Consider the following 24,541-nt stretch of genomic DNA (forward strand, 5'->3'; position numbering starts at 1 on the left):
GTGGTGGGCTGCATGGCGCGGCTGCATATATTCCTGCGGCTCCTGCTGCTGTTGACGCTGTCATTGTGGCGGAGACGGCGGGGGAACAACGGAAATTATGCAAAATAGGTAAAGCTGCTTTGGCGAAACTGAACCTCAACTGCAGGCACTAAATTATGTGCTTTGGAGCAAAGCGGTGCGATGAAAGGCGACGCCTCTGGAGGTCCGCATGGATACTTTAAGGTCGCAGTCCGTTTAAGAAGTCCTCTCCATTTCCAAATCTCTGCCAATGCTTGACTGACTAATCTAAATCGAGTGCTTTAGGAAGCCAGAGGGCACAGAGAAGCTGTTATCTGTCGAAGCCAGCGGAAGGGAGTGCATTCTAATGAACGACAAGCTTACCGAGCCGGAAAAACTTTAGATACTCGATGAATTCAATATATTCTTCATAAATTCGGCTCCCTCTGCTTGTAATTACATACCAACAAGGTCAATAATTCATCGAACGGATAGAAGCCGAATGCAGTAAAGGGTATCTGCTCAGCCGAACCAAGCTATCAGTCCTGATATCGCTGCCTTAGTGTGAGCCATGCACATGACTATACCACAAATCTTCATAACTGTCCACACATTTAGCGTCCTTGGTAGCCTTCCTCTGGCCACCACCTCGCTTATCTGTCCCAAAGTAAAGTGAGACAAAAAAGTTCCCCTGGGTAACTACACAGTTTCCCCGCCTCCATCTGCGACTGAAACAGGAACGAAGGCATGGCGGCGGTAGTTGTGACAGCACATGGAATCTTATCTGAGGCCCACGCGTTCAACGGCTATTGCAGAACACCCAGTTCCAGGACCCAGCTCCGACTTGGCCAGCAGATCCACATGAAATATGTTCTCATGTTTATATTCCCGTAGTTAGCGCCTTTGGCCGGAAGGTCCTCCGAGTTTGGATTTGGCTGCACAGCTCCACAGATAGCCCATACCAACCTGCGCTCCTCTGTGCAGGCGCACGGAGTGAGTGAGTGTGTATCCTTCCGAGAATGGCTACCCTTCCCTTCGGATTCCCGTTCCGATGGCCCCTGCTACCCGATGCCCAGCTGACAGACTTGGGCCTAGCGTAGCATACTTTCTCCTTTGCCGTGGTCGTCGGTGAGTTTAAAATGCAGTTAAATAATAGATTTAACTCATCTTGGGCTTGGGCACATCGTAATGTAATTCAGGCAACTAGATTATGAAAAGCCCTCGCCTAGGGTTAATTAACATGACTAATGCACTGGAAATAGCTGACACACTGCGGGCACTAATCAGTCCCGGGCCTTCGCACTAGCGGCCAAGTTGGGCTTGAAAGCTCGGCAATTAAGCCGTGCTGATAAAACAGGACAAGTGATTGTGCGAGTCATAACTCAAAAGCACACGGATACGGCCAACATGAGGGTGACGCCCGTGTGCTCCATCGTCATTCAGAGGATGACGCAGCGGGCGGCAGAAAAAAGCCAATGAACGAGTGTTGGGATAAGCTCAAAGGGGAAACTCTCGGTGCAAACTTACTCATGGGAGCTTAACCCATTCACATACCCAAAGCAAGCTATCCGAGAGAGCAGTGGAGTGCGATGGAGGCCACCAACACTGACCAGAAGAAACTCAGTTGGGCATGAAAGGATATGACGCCATTTGTACGGAGCAGAGTAAAAGGATTTTGTGCACCTTTCAAGGTCCTTTTTTACAGTTTGTTGACTATAAAGTCCGGGAATGAATGAATGAATGCTTGAATGCCTGATGATTGAATGTGCCAAGGTTGCGGGGCGGTCAGTGGAAGAGGGGCGGCTGTGAACCCCTCTTGGGGTTCATGTTCATACTAATCAGCCACAGCCAGGCGCAGGCAAACCCAATGATCCCTGGGCTCCGCCCCAGCTCCCACCAGCTCCCACCAGCTCCTACCAGCTTGTTTTTGATTATAAATTGAAAATTTGCTGTTGTGCGAAATTTGTGCGAAATCAAAGTGTTTGCGGGGAGATTCGTTTCCTTTCGGACAACGGGTTTCTCGGACCCAGGCATTTCCATGTGTCACAGCCCCGACGGAGTGGCCAAGCGCAAAGGGTTGCTCATGTGGAATACAATGGTGTGGGCCAAAAAGGACACGCTAGTTGGCAACAGAATTACCAAGCTATCCCATCCGAACATTCGCATACGGGTCACACGTTTAAACGGAGGATAATTATGACAGCGGACCCAACTCGGCGCAGCTTTAAGGCGTAAATTATTGTTCGCGACAGCAGTGTAAGTGCGCTACAATAAATATATTACAAATGTGATAATGGCAGGCGATTGCATAATGGATTAAGCACGGCCTGGTGTTGATTCCCCTGTCGTTTGTTTGCGGCCTCGCCGCCGCTCTCATTTAAGCCTTTATCAATTCCAATCCGAATAAATATGCGACCGCGAGCGCTGCAGGAAGCAAAGCTGCATCGCTGTTTGCCGTTCTACTTAATTTGAAGCGATTTATTCTCAATTTAAAGCTTTAACGTTATTATTTAATGCGCGGATGTGCCCGGTTGTCGTTAGCTGGAGCTCACTGTGGCCTGGCCCAAGACGTACGCCTAGGCGAGTGCAATGCGCGGCGAGCACGCGCCATTTGATAAATTGCGGCAATCAGAACCCCGCCTGTCGCTTAATGCGTGGCTGAAAGTTGAGCGCTGTTGCAACATCAGGTTGCACTTACAAATCACGTGTACGTCGAGCGAAGGCCTGAAAAGGTCCTTCTAATTAATGCCATGAGCGGTGTACTCCTAACGGCGGCCGTCAGGCCACGGACCCACGTGTCCTAATCCCGCTCACGCCTTAGCACCATAACTTTGGCACTTGGCGCAGCTGACCGACAGAGCAGCGCACCGGACAACCGGTCAGCTGGACACCCCGGCAGCAGGAACCGAAACGTGTCCGGACTGGGATCGAATCGGGACAGAGCCATTCAATAGACTGGAGCTCCGACGATGACAATGGGCGGGCGGTTGAAGCCCGATGAGCTACACGTGCGAAGTGGGATAATGCGAGGCAAGGCGATTGTTGTTGAGCCGCAGAAACTTGAAAAACTATAAAGCCAAGAGGAGCTTCGGGTGGGTGCTGGTGCAGGGATTTATTTATGGTGAAGTGGCGTGCCAGTGACAGACAGATTCTACCTTAGTCTTTGTCCGGAGTCTTGGCAGCATTAATATAAGTCCACCTACGTCCTCTCAAAATTCGATCCGCGCAAACAATAACAGTCAGAGCGAAGAATAGACTCTAAGATAAGGGGTATGGCAGCTGAAAAGTTTCATAGCCAAATGAAGATTGGCATAGCGAGATATGTACGTGATGGGAATGGAATGCCGAGCATAATATCGAGCTCCTGCGGCGTGCGAAATCTTTTCCAAAACAATATATGTCATGCACATGCCAAAGCAGAACCTGTGCGGATGTGGCACTGGCAGTCAGTAAATGGCCAATGAATCGACTGAGCACTGCTCGGTGGCAGTGGCAGTGGCAGTGGCACTGGGGGCGGAAAATAAAATGCACATTAGCCGGCCAGAGGCGCTCAACTGCCAGCAGCTGTACTGCAGGAAACACAGCAGCAGTCGGTAGCATGAGCCATATCAACACAGTGTCACCATGACCTCAGGCGAGCCATACATATTGGCAAAATGCTCCAAAGAAACTTAAATTTGTGGAATAATTTGCGTTTAGAACAATCCCTCTTCACTCAGGTCAATGATAATTGTGTTAAAGCTGAACAATTAGCTCAGAAAATCACAGCAATAGTGCCCACTGTGGGGCAGGAGGAAGGAAATGGTTTCGTCGACCAGGACCCAAGAACAATAGCCCGTCGTGTGCCGGTGATTTTGGCTCTCTCCGCGAAAGAAAAGCGCAAATCGAAATAAATAAATAAAATCAGATGTAGCTACTGGCCACGAGAAGGAAAGTTTTCAAGCTGGGCGAACGGCAGGGTCAGCGACTGAAATTACATCTTATGAGCGTCGGGGGGCCACGCTCGGGGACTCCGGAGCGTATACGTAACGTAACGGAAACGGAAACAGAGCGATAAAGTTCTGTTAGCGTAGTGTACGGTGAACACCAACCCTCAGCAGCACCCGCGATGTTGTAAAAGTGTGAAAGTACGGAAAGTGCGAGCTCTGGAGGAACCTGGAGCAACCTGCTTAAGACAAAAGCCAAGCGCCGCCAGTGGAAAGCGGCGTGTAAATGTCGGCCAACACTTGGCTGCGTTTCCTGGAACGGAAAAACCGATGAAACAGAAATCGGACTCAACAGATTGCTGATACTCCGAGTAGGGCCATTCGTCCGTGAGTGGCGATTGCGCTCGGCTTGGTCCAAATTATGCAATTTCAAGATGACTATGACCTTGACTAATCGCTGGAAAAAGAAATGCGATTTTCCTAAATTTCCTCGCCGCAAGAGACCACTGATTGCTCGACAGTCCGGCTGTGCGTACAGGGACAGTAAATGCAATAAGAAACCAGCGGCTAACAAGCAAAAAACAAACCGAAACAAGAAAACTTTCGCCTTGCTTGAAAATCTTAATTTTCGACAAACCCACGGAACGTGACACATTTTCGATGATCGCTTCGGAAGTTTCGCAAACTCCTCTCAACTTTATACAACACTGCCACACACTCGGGTCTAGTCCTGGTGTGATTACCTCGCCGCTTGTCCTCTTTATTTGTGGTTGATTCAGGTATTTAGGTATTTCGGCAATATGCGAACACTGGAAGCTAAACATTGTTGACTTGTCATTTTAATGCCATACTCGTAATTTCTTGCTTAAAGCAGGGAGATGTTATTGAAAACATGTCTGCCAGCCAAATGCCCCGAAATGTCATGTGGCTAAATACACCTTTTGCCGTTTGATTTATTGCCAGTCCTCCCTTCCACATACTATTTGCATATGTTACACCTTTTCAGGGGCCCTGCTTGCTCTGGCCCCAATACATGGACATTTTGGAGTGATTTGTTTAAACGAACGTCCAATACGTGCGGTGCGGTCTCATTTCCTCTCGTTTCGATCCGTTTGCTTGTCTCTACAGCTGTCAGGTTCAATCTTGGCCGCCTCCAGGATGGGGTCCTGAACAGGCGCACTTCTTCAGCTTTTAATGCTTGTGTGCGGCGCTCTCTTTGTGTTTGTCGACCACTTGTCATGTCACTCGGCATCATTGTCGACCCAGACAATGGCCGTCCGACCAATCTGTTCTGGCACCTCACCTCAGTTAACTTCTCGGAGGAAGCTCCTTCCAAAGGGTGAGCCACTCTGCGGAGTGGCATTTCATTTACATTTCAATGTCGCCCGCTTTCGGCACTGACAGTCGTTACTTTCCGTTACAAATCAATTGCCAACTTATGGCCGTGACGAGCCTTTCGTCGCAAATCTCGGTGGACCGTGAGCCCCTGTGACACCAGACCCGCACTATTCTGAAATATTTTACGCCCGATTTATGTTAATTTGCCTGTACTCCTCCCGCCGTTCTCCGGCCGTAAAACGAACGGAGAAAATCAAAAATAGCACTAAAAGTGCCAATGCCGTCAGCAACCAGTCAACGAGCATACTTTTATGGGCAGGCCTCGGTATTTATACCCGATTTTTTCCACATTGGCCAGGAATTGTTTGGCTATCTGCTGTATATGACTTGGTTTCATCGCCCGTTTCGGTGCGTATACGTGATGTGGCAAAACTTGTCGGGCTCACAAGGACAAGGGTCGTGGGGGATGGAAACGCGAGTGTATGTGCCATGTGCCGTGTGCCATGTGCCAGTGTGTGCGTGTAGTGAGGGTGGCGGAATACGTTTCTGTTAGCTAACATTTTGACAGCATGGGCTTTAAGTTGTCAGCGCATTCTTCGGCTCTGCTGCCGCTGTTGGCCATTGTGCTTATTAACATATTGCCTGTTTGTTGTTTCCCTCGTGTCGCGCCATTGTCAATTCATTTGTGTTATCACACACACGCGTACAGAAGAAGCTTAGTGCCGCAGCGCAGAGCAGGAAAACTGTCAAAATGGCTGCCAAGTATTGGCACAGATTTTCGAAGCTGATAGCAAGTGACAGACAAGAGCAAAGAAGCAAAAGATGTTGCTGTATGAAAATAAAGTAATTTCCCCCTGTGCCTGCAGGCGGATTGATCTTCCAAGTCTTCCCTGCTCCATTCACAGCCGCTCTAAGATATTGCGAATCTCTAATTTCCGTCAGGTATATTCCGCATTCCGCAATGCAGCCGGCCATTTTCGGGAGGCAGTGCCTCATACTGCCACGCCTAAGGCCAAATTGCCAGGCACTTAGGCCACGGCACTGAAAGCATGCTTTACTGCAAAGACGCCGCCTTCAATGGCATTACTTCACCCACTCGCCTCATGTGGCTGCTCGTTATTATTAGCATAATTACAGGCGCATTAGCGTGCCGGGTTTCAGGTGCTTGGCAATTTGCCTGCTGCCAGGACGCCTGATTATGATAGGGCCTAAAAGCGGGACGCATCCACAATGCACCTCCTGCAGTGCCGCTTAAGCGCTTAAAGTTGCGCAGTTTCTTTAAGGGTAGCGCGTTTTATGCAAATTTTCCACGGCATTCTTTACGCTCGCCTTCATTAACATTTCATTAATTAGTTTTTTATTCCACTTTGCAGCTTTTTCTTGATGTTTATGCAGCGTCCTTCGACACCAAGCACCAATCGGATTCAGTGAGCCAAAGGTCCTGACCTCTCGAAAGCAGAAGGACGAGGAAAGCCATTTTAAGATTAGAACGAGGCTGAAACACAAACAAACGCCCGCTCCGCGCAGGGACTTCACCACTCCACAATGCGTCTGCCGCGCATTTTTCCAGCGCTTTGGCTCTGGGCCGTGCTACCCTTGGCCACCCCCGGCATTCTGGGCTATCCAAACACCCAGCCACAGCCGGCACTGGTCACCTATGTGACCACCTCGTCGTCGTCCAGCCAGCGGAGCCACTCCGCCAGTCCGCACCTGCAGCCCGCATTCGTCTACGACTCACCCCTTCCGGAAGAGGAAGAAGGTTCCAAGCATTCCCTGGCCACATCCACATCCGCATCCGATGTCCGGCCCGAGAAGACGACCGAGTCGTCAAAGAAAGTCATAGGTTCCAGGTGAGTACACACACGAGTTTTGCACTGGGACTTACGCTCATCAGAATTAAGGAATCAACACTGAACTTCTTACCACTGCGAGTATCACTGAAAATAACTTCGTTCAAATATCCGACTCGCCTAGTATAAATAATAAATATAGTATCGAAATTAGATTAGTTTTCCGAAAAAAAAGCGAGGGAAATATACTTAAATATTATCAGATTGAGCTGGATTATATTGTTTTTAATCTCCAATCTTATTATTTTCTGTGCAGAAGGGTGCGCTATCTTTCCACTTCTATTTTTTCTTGCCCTTTGTTTGCTGTTTCTATCGGTGTTGCTGTTGCTAAGGAAAATCTTTTGTTTGCACAGCTTTTTGCAATTTTTGCCACTAATTGAAATAGAATTTCTGCTTTGTTGTAGCTGCCGTTCCGATTGAAGAGCGTGGGTCGGTCAGGCTGGGCCCTCGCCTTAGTATTTTTAATTAATTTGCTCTCAGGCCGCAAAGCGTGCTGGAGCGGGCGGAAAGCATAGCATAGTGGCACGCGTTTGGAATCCCATCGAGTTGGCGTCGGTTCGAAGGTAGAAGGTGGTGTAGCCAGGCAAAGGTGGGCCACAATCGAGGGCCAGACAACGCTGTCCAAATGAAGTGCTCATTAACTTTAAATCAATGCTAATCAATTGGGCTTATGTGGGCGCGATGTTATTGAAGTGGGCCCCAAAACGGCTTAGCATTAATGAATAGATATGGAATAAGCACAGGACCAAAGGTAAACCGAATTTATTGGCACACTTTTTTGATTTTTGTGGCAGCCCTTCGTTTTCTCAACTGACCCAAAGATGTTCATATTAACGGGTTAAGATTTTTATACTAATTCCACTGTTAATATTCTGCGTCAGCTGTTCGCCCTCCTTTTTTCCCACCCACCGTTGGTAATAACTGCGAGCTGTTGCCTGTGATGGTGATAACGATGATAATGACTTTGATGACTCGCTGCTCCGTGCTGGCAACTAGCAAAAGCAGTCAGGCGCAACTGCAATACTCGTATTTACATGTATTTTTGATTGTGCTGCAATGCCCTCTGGATTCCAATTAAAACCAATCCGTGCGCTTGACATTCTTTGGGTCTTGTGCCACAAAACGTCACTTGGCCGGCAATGCTTACCTAAAAATTAAATTGGAAATAAGTCAATAAATCATTTATATTTGCCCCAAAGGCCAGATCGGACTAAGCTGCAAATCGTTGGGATGCAGTGGAAAATTCACTTAAATGCTACCGAATATTTTCGTCCTAATCCCATTGCAACACATTTCTGCACTTAATATTCGCATGAACGGATTTGCCTCCACCGCGCTGATGATTTTGACGAGGCATCATACCCGGCTTATGGCATATGGCATATGGCATATGCTTGCATGTGTGTGTGTCCCTACATACATACATATATAGTATGTATAGTGTGTGTGTTGCAGCTGCATATGACTAAGCACGCTTCGACTCACGTGCTTAAATGTTAATGATGTGCTCATGCCACAAGCGGAATTACTTGCATACTCATATCATACAGACGCACTCACAGACGCAACATAACATATGTAAAGCGTAGTGTGTGCCGAGATATTTCCATTAAGCGCTGCACAAATGCAGATAGGGATACAGATGCAGTTGCGTCAGTCGGAGGAGGATGGCTGGCTGACTGCGTGACTTTCTCCAACTATTGCATAGTTTTCAATTTCCATTAAAATGCCAGCGTTGCGCCGCCAAGTATGCAACGCGACAAGGATAAACGATAACGATACATCCTCTAAAACAGCTTTATACACAGAATCTCCCGCTCACCAAGGTACAATGTGCAGCAGCGCTAAGTTGATGATAGACGGCTAGGAAAAAGAAAGAATATCTACAAAATCGATTGTTGAAATAAACCGCAATCCCCAGTTCTAGCATATTCCTTTCGAAATCTTCGTTTTAGCTAAGGCAGTGCCAATATTTTAGTAGATATTGCAGCAAGCGGAGCAGCCTCATTTATTTTGCTCATGAAAAGCTTGGTGGCATTATCAATATCCACCCCGACCCTGATTTGCATATTGACCTCACTCAATTGTTCAAGATGGGATTTGAATATTTTTGTGTCAGAATTATGGGCACGTAGACGTGGACGTTTATTTATAGGTGTAGCATGCAAAACAGCTAGAATAGGAAATTGATCTAACGAGAGTTCCTGAAGACTTTGTATATCTGGCCTGCCAACACCATGTCCACTGGTTACAATGAAATCAAGCAATGACTTGCCAACTGCCTGCATAAGACTCTAGCTCAAAGAAAGCAGATACAAATAGATAGCTTTCTGGATAGCTTGGGTACTGACGTGGATACAAACCTCTGCACTCACTGTGGAGAATTACAAAACGATTCAGAACTTAGCCCACTCCAACATCGGCAATCAAAAGTCCGTCCGGTGGCTTGTGTCGCAGTGGCTCGTAAAAGCTGAAGTGTTCGCTAACAACCTTTGTCGATAGGTTGAAGAGTATTTTTAATAGTCCTTTCAAATTAGCCTACCTGCTAGTGCTGTAACACTGGACTAAGTGATGAAACTAATATCAAAACTATCACCCAAGGAAGCTCCAAGAGCAGATCTTCTGGACAATATAATATTAGACTACTACCAGATCAAGCATTACAGTTCCTTGTTGAAGTAGTATCCTTATTGAAGTATTCTTTCCGAGACCTTGGAAATCGGCGAGCACAATAATGATCCGTAAACCTAAAAAACCCCGACAGACGTTGACTCTTACAGGTCTAATCCCTTCCCTGGGAAAAATCATGGAGAGGGTGATCCTCAACGGGCTGCTTACTTGCCAGGATGTTACCAATGCGATCACGAAATTCCATTTTGGTTTCCACTTGCATCCCTAAGTAGTGAACTTTGTCCTAGAGGCTATGGAAATGAAAGAGTATGCAGTAGCAGCCCTTTTATACATACAACATGCAGGATTTGTAATACTGAACAAGCGAAAACGTCATTTCCGCCTGGAAGATCATTCCACATTCCACGTCTCTGCTCAACTAACCCAATTGCAGCTGAAGTTCCCCAAAAAAGCGTCCTATGCCCCAATGGGCCTAGGTTACCTCGATAAGAAGTTTAGAGGAAGCCTCGGAGAAGGATTTCTGAGGCTCCTTGGTAAATAAGAACCTGAGACATCGAACGCAATCTCAAGGTCCCCAAACTCAGAGACAAGCTCTAGAACATCGCTGGACTATATGTATAACGAGTCAATGCACACCCAAACAGCCTGGCCAGAAAGCTAGGCACCGTGACCCTCGGACTAGAGTCAAAATAAGACTTAAGCGGCACTCCTCCCTGACCGTGTTTTGACATAGTGGGACTACTATAATTAGAAAAACTTAAATTAAAAGGTAAAATGTAACAGATTAGGAATATATAAGTTACAATCATAATCTTTTATAATTATCCGTAGTATTATTAGGATAAAACTTCTGCAATAAAAACTGGTATACTTTAAGCAGATCAAAGTTAGTTGGCGCATAGGGAACAGTGTGTTGATTAAAAAACATTCGCAAAAAAAAAAAAAAATCGTCTAAAATATTTTCAAAATCTCTTGTCTTTTCAGTGCAAACCCTTCAGTGTCCGTGATTCTCGACGGAAATGAGCCGCAATTTACAGATGCCCTTGGACACAAAGTTCCCAAGCCACAGCCATCATTGCAAGTGGCTAGTCCAATCGATCTCCTTAACCCAGACCGCTACGAATTCTATACGTTCGACGAGCACGGCGAGCTAGTCAAGCGGTTGATGACCATGCAGGAGATTCAGAGTATCGTTGCCAACGGCGACGGCGAGGGACCTTCGATAATCCATCCGGCTCCGCTAGCTGAGAGCCATCCCGATAAGAATGTCCAAGACATAGTGAACAGTGTGCAAAATGTCTTGAATAAGGAGATGGCCTCCAGCTCAGCAAAGAATAGCTCCGGGGAACTGCTTCTTCCTCTGTTGGACACGCCCGACGTCTCCTCGTCGTGGTCCCTAATTTTGCCCGCCATTTTTGGCAACACTGGTGGGGATATTTTCCCTCAGCAGCGTCCACAACAAATTGTGATGACGCCCGAATCGGAACTCCTGGAAACGTCCAATAAGACGCCGACAGGAACAACGATGGCCACAAAGAAACCGAAGCCCGCGAAGCGTAAGCCGGGCACAAAGCGTAAGACGACTGCAACTCCCAGCACTACCGCTGTAACTCCGCAGGTGGTGCAGGAGGAGCTAGACCCAATGGAATCCGTGTACACGGGAATGCAGCAATACCAGCAGGTCGCCGCGAATATGCCACAATTTGAGCTCGTTCACATGCAGCCCATCTACCAGAAGCAACCGAGCAGCACATCGGAGCGACCGGAAACAACCACACGAAGGGTATTTTACAACAACCAAGAGATAATTCACACGCCCACCTCCTCGAGCAGCGCCCCCTCCACCACAGAAGTTGTGTTCACCCATCAGCTGGCCAAGAAGCCGGCTAGTGTGCAGCGCAAACCGAACCAGCCACATCGAGTGAAAAAGCCCAACGGCGATGGTACAACTCAAACTACATCTCAGGCCGGAAAGCAGAAGATCAAAAGAAAGACAACTACCACGTCAACGACGACGACGACAACTACCACCCCGGCTCCAGAGCCCGAAACACAGCCACCCACTCAGGAGGAGCCTGTTCCAGCAACAACGGAAAGTACGACAACAACGACACAAGCACCCGCCTCGACCACACCCAAAAAGAAGAAACGAAAACCCACCAGAACACCGGGTACAGGATCTTCTGGTGGCAGCTCCAAGCCTTCCAAGCCAAAGCGCAAGCCAACGTCTAAGCCCAGGCCACCGGCCCAGGAAGTTAGTGGATCGCAGATTGTGGGAACGCAAAAGCCTTCCAGACCGCAGAGACCACACAAAAAGCCCTTACCAACCAGTATCCCCTCTATCACTTCAACAACGCCAGCGCCAGAAGTAACCACTACAACGACCACTTCCAAACCAGTGATCACAGAGCCCCAAACTACAGAGCCACCGGCAGAGAGTACGGTTAGCACCACTTCCGAACCGGAGCCTACACCAACGAGTTCAACACAGGCTTCTACTACAACATCAACTGAAGCATATACAACAACATCTACCGAGCCACCCACAACAACAGTCACTGCTCCTACTACAACAAGCACTGCTAAGACCACGGCAATACCACCAGCACTACACCATCAGAAACTGCACAACAAACCTGCAAACCGTCCACTGTCCCAGCAACACAACAATGGATACGGTCGTCCAGTTCATTACACCACAACTGAGTCTAGTAAAATTGTTGGGGAACCGCAAACCGAGACCTATGGCATAGTTAATGCCATTCATTCCTTGACCACCACATACAAACCGTTTTATCCGCTACCAAGCTACGACGATGACGCCGTCCAAAATGTGTCCACTTTACTGACTCCACCACCAGTGCAACATAAGCCTCTGAAAAAGACTCCGCTTCCTTCGCTGTCGCAACTGCAGCAGCAATTGCACCTTGGCTCAGCATCGCCAGCTCCACAGCTCTCGCCCGATCAGATTCTCTCCATGGATCAAATAGTGCAGTCACTTACCCAGGACTTGTCGACGTCGGACAAGGGTGACGAGGGTTCTGGTGCAAGTCCGGTGAAATACGACAGTGCGGAGACCAAGCTCGAGATAGAGGCACTAGCCAACAAGAAGAAAGTAGCAGTCGTACCTTCAACAACAACTTCAACAACTACGACTTCAAGTTCGCCTGTTACAACAATCGCCACCAAGCCCACCAAATTATCGACCAGCCACAAGCCGCTTACTTCCCACTACGGCGGCAGTACTTTGGCCACGATGCTCTCAGAGGAAGATGAGGATATCACCGAATTCACAGAATCTTCAGTGGTCCAGAAGCAACCAGCAGACACCACCATCAGCAGCCTAGAGAATGAAAACGAGGACCAAACACCCGTAGTTGTGATCACCGCTAGACCACAATACTTTACAGTAACAAGGGTGCCGGAACCACTGCAGCACATAAAGAATGATCACAGACAGGAGGAGGAGGAGACCACCGAGTTGCCCGGACTGACACAGTTTCTAGTTACTACACAGATGTCACAAGTGGATGAAGTCGACGAAAGCACCGATAAGTCTGTTGTAGAGTCAGATCACGACAACGTATCAGAAGCTAGCCAATCATACCCCACTGACCTAGAAGTGAAGGAGGAGGTGGCTGCAGCGATTGCCACCACAGAACAGACTACTAGACTTCCAGTCGCGGAGACCAGCACAGTCGCTGAAATGGACAGTACCGAAGTAACTCCCCTGATCGCCGACCTCGTTCAGCAACTCAACATGGAAATGCTCAAGCCCACGGACCAAATATCAATGGCCAATTTTCAGACCCAGGCGGCCACTGTGGCCTCAACGCTAGTTGACGGCAGCAATACTCTTGTCTCAGACGTTCCTTTAAACTCGAACGAAACAAAGGATGAGCTGGAATTCCTTATATCCGATGTTATCCAGCAAATAACCCAAGGCGATCAAAACAAGCTCCCGCCAAACGCCCAACCAGCCGACGATTCCCATCGCCTGACCAGTTTCGCCCAACTGAATACCTCCTTCTTGCTCCAGCCAAACATAGAAAAAACGGATGTAAACCCAATAGAGCAGACACACGGTACAACAACTGCAGGTCCGTTCAAGAAGGAATCCACATATCCGGAAGCTTTGCCTGAAAGTCCAACGCACTTGGAGACAAGCACCCACCGTATACCGATTTTATCCCTGTCCCAGATTTATGCGCAGCAACAGCAAGACGAAGATGAGGAGCAGCAAGTTTTTGCCAATGAACGAATAGAGGTTCATCCAACTTTGGAGACCGTCGGGCAGGAAACCGTTGCAACGACAGAGGAGACATACACAGAAGCCCCTTCCGTGGAAACCACCGATGCTGACAGTGTTGAGTACACCACACCCACCGAGCCTCAACCACAAGATCCCACCCAGCAGACCACTTCTAGCGAGGAGGGTTCCGGCAGCGAAGAAACAACGACTACCTATAGCACCATCCCTGAAAGCAACACGAACAGTGAAAATGAAGAGGAACTACCGCAGCTCTTTAAAAATGATACCATGGAGCAGAAGCTGACGCCGAACATTGATATCCAAGAAAAGGAGACAGAGCCCGAGCCTTCGACGTCGGAAGAGCCTGGTTCAACAACGCTGCTGCCCGTGGTAGAAGAAATAACACAACCAACTAATACTTACCAAGATGTCCAGGAAGAAGAGCAATCATCAACAACGGAAAAGCATGTGTACTTGGAACCACAGCCGCAAGAAGCCCAAATTGTGGCGGAGGTCACTGACACCAACGCCGCGCAACTGCAGCCTGAGTATCAGTATCCACCCAGCGGAGAACGGGAGGAGGATAAATCTCCGGTCACTCAAATTCCCGGTGATATGTCCTTGGCATCTTCAGATTCTGACATGTCGCTAAGCTCCGAGCAGGTTACTGAGAAAATCGAGTTGAGCACAGTGAAGTCGCAACAACTAAATGACGAGTCAATGGAAGAAATTTCCGACGAACTTACAGCTACCATTTCGGAAGAACAGGATGCTGAAAGTGCGGAGCCAGTCACAAGTGCCCAGGAAATACAGCCAGACAATGAGGACCCCTACGTAAAGCTAGGTGAAACGACAGCGACTGTAGTAAGGCCTCTGAACCCCAGTTCCGAAGGGGTCGGCGAGGATAAGAGCGCAACTGAATCAGACGAGGATAACTACAAGGTGAAATTGCCCTTTACTAACTACGGAAATCCACCAGTAGATCAAGCGGATGAAGAAGACGAGGATGACCAAGCAGCTTACCACATACCTCCCATGCTGGCTAGCGGCACAACTGTAACGACGAGCACTACTAAAAAGACCATTACGGAAGCCCCAGCTAGGTCAACAACTACCACTAGTGTCCCTCCACCAACAACAAAGCGACTAAGCACTTTAAAGCCAGTTTCCTACTACGTTCAACCCTCGCTTCTGGGGGGATACAACCAACTGGATATGCAGCCGCCAAAGGTGCTGCCTTACAATGCGAATAAGGCAGACCCGGCCCAACTACAAGTCCCGATCCACAGTCAATCGATGCTCAGCCAGCAGCGGCCCTCCCAACGACCACCTTTGCTAATCAATCTGATGGCCAGCTCCACACAGTCAACTCGGCCACCCGTAAAGCTAGACCCGAGTCCCGAGTCCTCTCAGGGCCTGGAGGCCTCCACCGCGATGATGGATGAGGATCTGCAATCTTTCGCCCGCCTCTGCAACGAGCTGGCCTTTAGCTACTGGCGAGCTATAACCTCGGAGAAGATCAGCTCCGCCAGAAGTTTGGTCATATCCCCGTTTGCCCTCACGTCCATGCTTTCTATGGTCTTTCTGGGGGCGCGCGGTAGCACTTCTGGCGAGATGAACGAGATCCTGAAATTGGACGACATGGTCACCTTCAATCCACATCTCATCTTCAAGAATATAACCAGCTCAGTGGAACAAGCTACGGACAGCGATATAGCGACTGCTGCTTTTGTCCGCGAAATATTCAGCGATAGGGCGAACGGAAAAATTCTACCCTTCTTTAAGGAGAAGACCCAGCAGCTTTACGCCGGACATGTTGAGGAGGTTAACTTCCACGTGGTGAACGACATCGTGAGACGTCGAACCAATCTTCTGGTAAAACGCCACACGATGGGGAAGGTTCTTGAGTATCTGCGTACAAATAGCGTATGGGTAAACGGCCCATTGGCCACCATCTCGGCCAATCTTTTCCAAACAGACTGCTCGCATGGCTCCACCACAGATCGTGATGGAGAGATGTTCTTCCAAGTGCATCCTACAGTTCGCCAGCGCCGGCTCGTGCCTATTCCAGCAGTGTTGTACCGTTCCGGCTTTTTGGCGGGGTATGAACCCAGCCTGGACGCCACCGTCGTTTCCTTCGGTCGAGTTGAGAACACTGTTAGTACAGTCTATGTAATGCCTGGGCACCAGAGCTCCATTTCTCCGATGGACAACCTCGACCGACTGGAGCGCAGTCTAGTGGAGACGGCCTTCAGCGACAAGCAGGCCTGGCATAGGTTGCTCACGTCCCTTATGGATCGCCCAGGAATGGAGGTGCAACTGCCGCGCTTTTCACACCGCTCTTTCGTGAACGCCTCTCTGGGTCTGCAAAAGATGGGGCTGCGCGGTCTCTTCAAGTCTGACTTTGCCGACCTGCGAGGTCTCACTGGCGCCGGAAATCGCGACATCTTCCTGTCCGACATGATACAGATCAACACGTTCAGCACCTGCGGCGAGGAGAAGATCTCGGAACACCACCACGTAGAAATGTACCCCGCGCCCCCACTGCGCAAGCGAAACAAGGACGTAGATGCCACAGATGACGACGCCTTTGATTCTTCGGAGAGGGTCGTGGACTTCGGCTCGTTGGTGCAGGAGTCTGCACTGGGACGGGGCTTCTACGATGACCTCCTGGACCCGAAATACTTGGAACTGCCGTTGCCACTCCGTCCACGGCAGGCTCGTGTCCCTGACGCTCCACGACTGCGCTTCGACAAGCCTTTCTTGTACTTTGTGCGCCACAACCCTACGGGTATGATTCTATTCATGGGGCGCTTTAACCCCCGACTGCTGCCGTGAAGCTAAAAGACTCACAAGCAAGTGTGGGTCGTTTTCTTGTTAAACCTTGGAATGTGACTTAGTGAATTTATACCGTACGCATAATGATAATTTTATCTGTAATGAACCCTGCTTGCTGTGCCTTAATCCCGCGTCCCGAATTCTATGGATTGGTCCGATACGAGATTGATGTGCAGCAAGCGATTGCATTTGCCAAAATGAAATCAAATATTTTAAATACTTAAATGCAGTTTGCGTAAATATATCTTCAATTTTTCTGGCTTGCATTTAATGTGCGGCATACAACGCAGATGCGGCGTGGTATATGAACTGCACTCTTATTTCCCTTATTGTTCGCTGAAAAAATTGCCGGATTGGCAAACAAATGTTGAACAAATACGTAGGCGGCGATTGCCAACGCAATCGAAAATTAAATGCAAATGCAATCATGGAATGCGTCAATGTTTTGGCAACTGAACAAATGTAATTTAGTAAAATAAACTTTACAAATGCGCAAACTAAAAGTTATGTATGCTATTATGTAAGCTTAAATAAAAACTCTTAATAAAAAATATAAACACATATTACCTAAAAGCAAACCCACCCTTACTCACATATTAACTAATAGCCAAGTACCTTGCGAGAAAGTTTCTCTAACCAGTCGACCTTACCTGTGAACTTGAATCACAAAAATTGGGGGCGTTGTAGCCGACAGCCTCGACTATCAGATACTCGTTACCTAGCTAGTGGAATAGCGAACGCATATCGAAAGTAATTAGGAAAATCAGAAATAAAATGAAAAAATTGTAATTTTTCCATAAGTGTGGGAGCTTAAAAAGGCGTGGTCAAAATGGTTTTGGTAACTAGTAACCGGTAGACCAGATCCACAAGACAATAATAGTCCTAAAAAATCACATTTTTATACCCTTTGCTCGTAAAAGGGTATACTAGATTAGTTGAAAAGTATATAACAGGCAGAAGTTTGCCATGTTTTGGATATTCTTTCATAATTTTGTTAGTCTAAATTTCTTTCGATTTACCAAAAAACTTTTTGCCATGCCCACTCTAACGCCCTAAAAACGCCGAAAACTGCCAAGCCGACATTTCTCAAAAATCTGATCTGGGTATCTGATAGTCGAGGAACTCGACTGTAGCATTCTCTCTTGTTTAAAAGTGGGGGCGTGGCAGTGCGCATTTGGAAATGCTGTTTCCTGAGATCGAGGCGTTCATACGGACGGAGCGACTCGCCCAGTGATTCGAATCAAGAATATATATTCAGTGGACGCCGAAAAATGAATATATGTACTCAATCCTTTCAATAATTTCACAATGCCTTTATTCGACTTTTCCCTTTAAGCACACGCCACCGACTGCCGCGTTTCGCGTATTCCACTTTTCTTATGCTCTCTCAAGTGTGTATGCATTTGTGAGTGAGCTAGGTATACATTCTTATCTCTTAATGCTAGCTTATAAGTAAGAGCGGGATAACAATAATATTCTTATTCCTAACGGTGATATGATCGTATGCTACTACATGGTACAGTGTGCCTTATGTGTTCATCCTACCACAATACTATATATACTTTTCAAGAGTAGCAGATATAAAAATTGGGACTTTAATGCTCAGGTTTTCGTACGGTGTTTTGGGAGCACTTATTGACCGGCTGCTTGCTGGCCAGAGTTTGTCAGCCAACTGCATAATTAATAGACCTTGCAAACAAGAGGATGCAATTTAGTGCCTTCTGATTGATTTACCTGTACCACCGGCAACAGGTTTCTATTAGCAGCACATACGGCGCACGGCTGATTACCTTTAAGGACTTTAAAACGCAAACAGCAATTTGGCAAATGACATTCTGCATGGCACCAAAGAAACGGAAGCTAGTTGAGCAAACAAACACACACACAGCAGCAGCGGAAAAAAGAGGACTGGAGAAATGCAAAATTAATTACCAGAATGCAAATTAATTGCTGTCCGTTTGCTTGCTTGCAGCTTGGCAAGCGCATAAATCTCTTGTCTGGGCTTCAGCCATCGCTGACGATTGCCCCAGGGGAAGGATAGCAACGGCGCAAAACGTATCAGCCAAAAGAAAGCGGAGACGCCCCCAAGCCCAACCCCATGCATATCAGCACACTGGAGAAAAGTCCAAGTTATTAGCTCACATAAAATTTCTAGATTACTGAAAGCCTACAGATTAACGCCATCAAAAGTCAGAAGTCAGAGATACAGCAGCAGGTTGGCATATAACCACAACTGATGTAGCTTACTCGTAATTGCATAATTCTGCGAGGTCCTATACAACACTGGCCAATTTCCGCAGTGTACCCGTGTGCACCCACTACCCGCACATGCATTGCAATGACAAACAAATTGCCTAACGCCGCAACAGCAGCTGAAGCAGCAACGAGCCAGCCAAAAATCTAGTTGTGGCTGACGGCCCAGTCTGGTATCTCTACGGACTGGGGTGGGGAGTGGGGTGTGGGGAGTGGGTTGCATGAACTGTCTGAGCGGCCAAATGAATTGGGTAGCCGAACAAACGGCACTTAAGGCAACGCAACCCCACTGTTAGCCATCGCGATGGAAAAACCCGGAAACAGCACTGCCAGTGGCATCTCACGTCCGTTGTTAGCGCTAAAGGAGCTAATTGTGTGAGGATATTTGCCAAAAACTTGAAAGACATTAGTTGGAAAAGCGAGATTTTTAAAAGTCAGAATTGCTTTTCAGAACGGGGCAATAAAAAACATATTAGATTGATTGCATAAGTCGTGTAGTATATTATTTTAAAAAACGTGTAAAGTAATGAATTGATGTCGATTGAGCAAATATTTAATGCACGATGTTTCTCCTAGTTTTATAGTTTGTGGGCGTTAGAGTATACGTGGTAAAAATATTTAGCTTAATCTCAACATTCCAGCATTTATAGTTTTCGAACTATCGATTGGGCTGGTGATCCTAGTGAATATACATATATACTTAATATGGTCATTCAGCCTATAGTGCCGTGGAACTCCAGTTCAGGATCCATTACGGGATCGTATCGAAAGCGATAAAAGCAGGCTTAGTGCGATGGACAGATACAGCCTATTTCTTAAAATATAAAGTAAATACTCTATTATTGTTATATTAGAGCCATAGTAAATTTCCTTTAGACCTTAATTCTAAGTTGAGAACGCTCCTTGAAGAGCGTAAATTTAAACTGGATCTATGTTACTGGTTAAGGGATTTCAAAAGCATATGTAACCAATGCTTGCGAGAGATACCTCAGCCCAGCGGGAGAATTCTTCTATAAAGTACCGAAAGCTATATTGTCATCGCCAGTTAACCGTGACCCTATGAACCATATTATATCAGTGTCAGTCTTTCCGTTGCAGCTGTAGATCAAAGCTTAAAGCAGGAGTACGAAGATGACTAACAAATGGCCAGGTAGCTCGCTGTAATATGTATTACTGAATGTTCCGATTGCTCCAATACAGAACTAGATCGGTTTGTTTGGTATTCTGTCTTGACCGTGTGCGAGAAATAACAGAGACCACATATCTCAAGTCGATTAGGAAAATACAGGATGCGGCAGCATAACTTCCTTTTTTTAGAATGCCCGCCATTCAGTTAGTTGATGTCATAGCGGAGCACTAGTCGTCCCTCTCAAGAGGGGCTACTGCAAAGGTTTCTCCCGACACGGTTCAGTCGCCATCATGCGTTGGAATAGTGAGTGCCGTTGAGACCTACTTTTCAAGCGGACCTTTTTCCTTATGTCATTCCCGAGGGTGCTTTTGTTTGTTTTTAGTGATGAAGCCCACTTTCAATTGGGATCCAGGCTGCGAACTGAACCGGTGGAATGATCCACGAATCTGAATGCTGGATCGATTAGATGACTTTATCCGCTTAAGTTCTCTTTTAATAATGTCGGTAGATTTTACTATGTGAATTATGGGGAGTGTTGCAGCAGCGACCTTTGTCATGCATCTGCTTCAAATCCAAAATGATTACGCAGACAGGAAACTTTGACCCCTTGGATTAGTAAGTGAAATGGAATATATTGCAGGGAAGCCTCTATCTCCAATGCCAAGTGGCTCTTTGAAATATTTGACCTACTTACATATGTATGTGGGTAAACCAGCTAGGAGATCGAAGCTTTGGTAGTACGTTTGGAAGTAAGTAAACAGGAACTCCGAGTTCGATCTGATTTCCGTTTTGATCGTTTTGACCGTTTCTGGGCAAACTAGTTTCTTATTTGTCAGCATAAAAGTTTGCCTGCTATCGTCCTGCAGCGACATCTGGACCTGCCCTTTATGAGCTGGACTGTCAACATCTTTTTATAATTTAATCGGGGATACTTTATATCCAATCTGATAACCCGGCGATAACGCTATGAGTAAACTTGGAGGGTGAACCCTTTAATCCAGATAAAACTGGTGTGTAAAACTATAAATTTCTTGTACTTTATATCTTTCTTCTGTAAGTTCGCGAGTCTAAAGAGTGGTCCTTACTCCCTAGGGATTGGTTACTAGGGATATTTCGCATGTGATGTTAAAAACGAATTACAAATAACATGTAGATTGACCTCTGCTCTGCAATGACTCTTTAATGGAACTAAACCACCAGCTCTTCAAGATTCCTTGGAAATTTACACACTGGAGATTAACGCATTATAGGTTTATACTATATGAGTGCATACATAGCCGTGGCTTATTATGATAAGTAAATTGCTCGACGCGTTTCTGTTGTTCCTGAAACCCCCCTGTGATGTTGTTATAATAAAAACAACGGCCAACGCCAAGGCAAATAACATAAGCCACAGCAAATTTAAATACACATGTCGCTGGCATTGCAGCTGTAATTCCTGCTGCGGTTGTTGTTGTAGCCGCTGCCGCTGCTGTTGGGTATTTATGTGGCCTTATGCGGCAGTTGTCCTTGTTTCGCCGTTCTGTCGGCGCTGCTCGGCGGAAATTGTATTGCGGCCAATATGGTAAATTGCCTTGAATCTACCTTAAAACCATATTTCAGCACTAGATTACAGGAACAGGCAGCAGCCGAGGCGGCAGAGGGGGCAGAGGTGGCAAGGGCGGGAGCGGCGCTGCGCCGAAAGCTACAATGCGGTACGCCATTACACCAAAATACTATCATAAAATTTCGCGCAAGCGTGTGTCTCGGCATTTTAACCGAAACGGGTTTTGAGCCATGCCACCTCTTCCCACCCGTCGTGCTCCTGCGAACAAGCCGCACACACCCAGCAACCCGGCAACGCATCCTTGCAGCCGAGACCAGTACATAAAGTGCACACATGCAGTCAGGATTGTTACCGTTGATGTTGTTAGGGGCTGCGGTTGCGCTTAAATGCGCCATTAAAGCCACGGTCAGCAAAAACAATGCCAGAAATCTGGCATTCAGGAAAGGAGCGAATAGATTTGGCCATAGCAGGGGGGACCTGGCAAAAAAGGAGATGCCCACACATTGCGGTTTTATAAATCAAGTCCAAAAGAAACTGTCACGAATCGCCGTTTTTATGCTAACTGAATATCATTCAGCATTTGAACAAAGGACACAGGAATAATGTGATAAACAAATTCCTCATTAACATGTTTCCACTGCACCCGTCCACGCCCTGCACATACGAGTATTCATTCCGAGCTTCGCCAGAATCTTCAGTTTAACCCTTTTGTTGCCATCTTTTTATTTTGGCATTGTAATTCGTTTACTTTTTTGTCATCAACAGAGCTGCATTTTTGCATAGAAAATTGAGCTTTTGCCAAACTAACGATGAACTAAAGTATGCAAATTTATTTACCATTTCTGTGCACACAACGGAGAAAGAAACGCAAGGGGGGTGACAGGTGGCTAAAGCCAAACAAATGTATGCTATAGAGAGTACATAAACAATCATCGGGATCACCAGGTCTCCGGCCCAGAACAGTCTTCGTTAAAATTATACGTCCTCTACCGATTCAGCTTTAAACTTCTCATCTGTCTGACAGTTTAATTGTTACCATTTTATGGTTTTAGTTATGTCAGTATTGTTTTATGGCCAGCACGTCTCTCTTGCCAAATAGGATGTGTCTTTTACTGGAGCTATTGCTAACCGCACATTAAAAAGTATGTCACACTTGTTTGCGTTTCCATAATCTTAATCAGAATTCCATGCTCATTCAATGTAACCGTTTCCTTCTGTCCATCCGTTTGTCCTACGAACTGTCCACATGAACCTTTGGACATTTCAAACTACAAGGGCTCAAGAGTTGTCATTAAGCATGCAGATTCCAATTCGATTTTTACTCGATAAACTAGATTCGTAGAAAAGTTGCAACGGAAAACTGTCGGATTGAATGTGATGATTATATTAAGAAGAGACAAGGATTTAGTATATTTTTTTAATATTAGATAACCGTTACACAATTTGTAGAAGTGTAGGGAGAAAATTTAATTTAAGCTACCCAACTTATGTTTCAGAAAATAATTTCTGAGTATAGCATAGGAAAACAATCAATATTTCTGATATACACTTTTGTGGCGAAAAATTGTATTTTATGCTTTATATTTATAGAAAATATGCACCATTTTGAATTATTTAGATTGTTTCTTGAGAGTAAAATACCGTTTAGATACAAAATATATTGCATAAATAAGATAGTTGTTCTAAATTATTTGTTGCTTATTTACTTTTTAATGTAAATTACGAGAATGTGGTATATATGTATCAAACGTTTTAAGGAATTTAGAATTTTAAAAGAAGTAATTTTTATATTAATACCTGGAACCAATTATTATTATTATTTATAGCTAAGGCAGCGTGTTTTCTTATATCGAGCTGACCTACAAAACACAAATTATTTCGGAAATAGCGTTTTGCTGCAGACAGACAAAAATTTGAGTATCAAGAATTTTCCAAAAACCTGGTCCTTCTGTTAACACATTTTCTGCAGTCATTGTATCCGAATCGGGAGGCAAGTCGAATCTTCCAGAAATCTGCCAGAATTCTTGTGCACATTTCATATTGTCAGCACGTAAGGGCGGACGAAGGGCGTGGCCATAGGCGTCAAAGTCCCGCACACCCACACCCACACACACATACGCTCAGCACAACGCTGTGTGCACATGCGGTTGTTTGTTTGTGCTGCTGGGCGCGCACATGCATATGAAAACCGCTTTCGTTTCCGGAGCAGGAGCGACTTGAAAATGGCGCACGGCAGGGAGTCGGCGGTGGCCATTGTTGCTGCCGCCATCAGATAGATAGGTGCAAAAAAGTAGCAACTCCAGCTTAACAACCACGAGGAAGGGGATGACAATCTGGATGGCAGACAGGTGAAAGGGGTTGGCGGGCGAGTTGGCACCGAGAGTTGACAACAAGATATACAACCGAAAAAAGAAAGTGAAATGGAAATGGAAAATGGAAAATACAAAATGCAAGCAATCCAGGTAGAGGTTCGTGCGAGCTGGGAAATAAACAGGGGCGCATGATTTTTATTTGCCTTTGCCTCTAGATCCCTCGTCGCCTGTCGCCCGCCCGGCGTCGTTGTTGTTTGGGTGTCGCCCACTTTTTTGATGCCATCATGCAGGTAAAGTAAATTATGCGACGTGCAAAATCAATAAATCAACACGTTTATTGCTGTAAACGTATTTGGGTCCCCGGGCGGAAAGGGTGGATTTGTGCACCGAGTAACTGGCAGCTGCAGCTTTTCGCAAGAACGAGAGCAGGGCGGTCGCCCAGCCCGGATTGTCTGTGCTGATGCGCTTA

The 24,541-nt window shown here is 46.6% G+C and overlaps 2 protein-coding genes across 2 annotated transcripts in view; one reads left to right on the forward strand and one right to left on the reverse strand.

Annotated features, from left to right (window-relative positions):
* Window positions 1-17,389, forward strand: part of LOC6739275 (mucin-17) — a 30,395-nt gene extending 13,006 nt beyond the window's left edge. The window contains exons 3-4 of the mRNA XM_016172162.3: window positions 6,635-7,111; window positions 10,727-17,389. Of these exons, the coding sequence (XP_016026058.1) occupies window positions 6,807-7,111; window positions 10,727-16,832 (6,411 nt within the window). The 5' untranslated portion in view covers window positions 6,635-6,806 and the 3' untranslated portion in view covers window positions 16,833-17,389. The remainder of the gene's footprint in view (window positions 1-6,634; window positions 7,112-10,726) is intronic.
* The window catches only part of LOC6733173 (odorant receptor 42a), a 162,750-nt gene that overhangs the window by 123,246 nt on the left and 14,963 nt on the right, over window positions 1-24,541 (reverse strand). The window lies entirely within an intron of this gene.

The sequence above is a fragment of the Drosophila simulans genome, chromosome 2R (assembly GCF_016746395.2).
Source record: "Drosophila simulans strain w501 chromosome 2R, Prin_Dsim_3.1, whole genome shotgun sequence".
NCBI lineage: Eukaryota > Metazoa > Arthropoda > Insecta > Diptera > Drosophilidae > Drosophila > Drosophila simulans.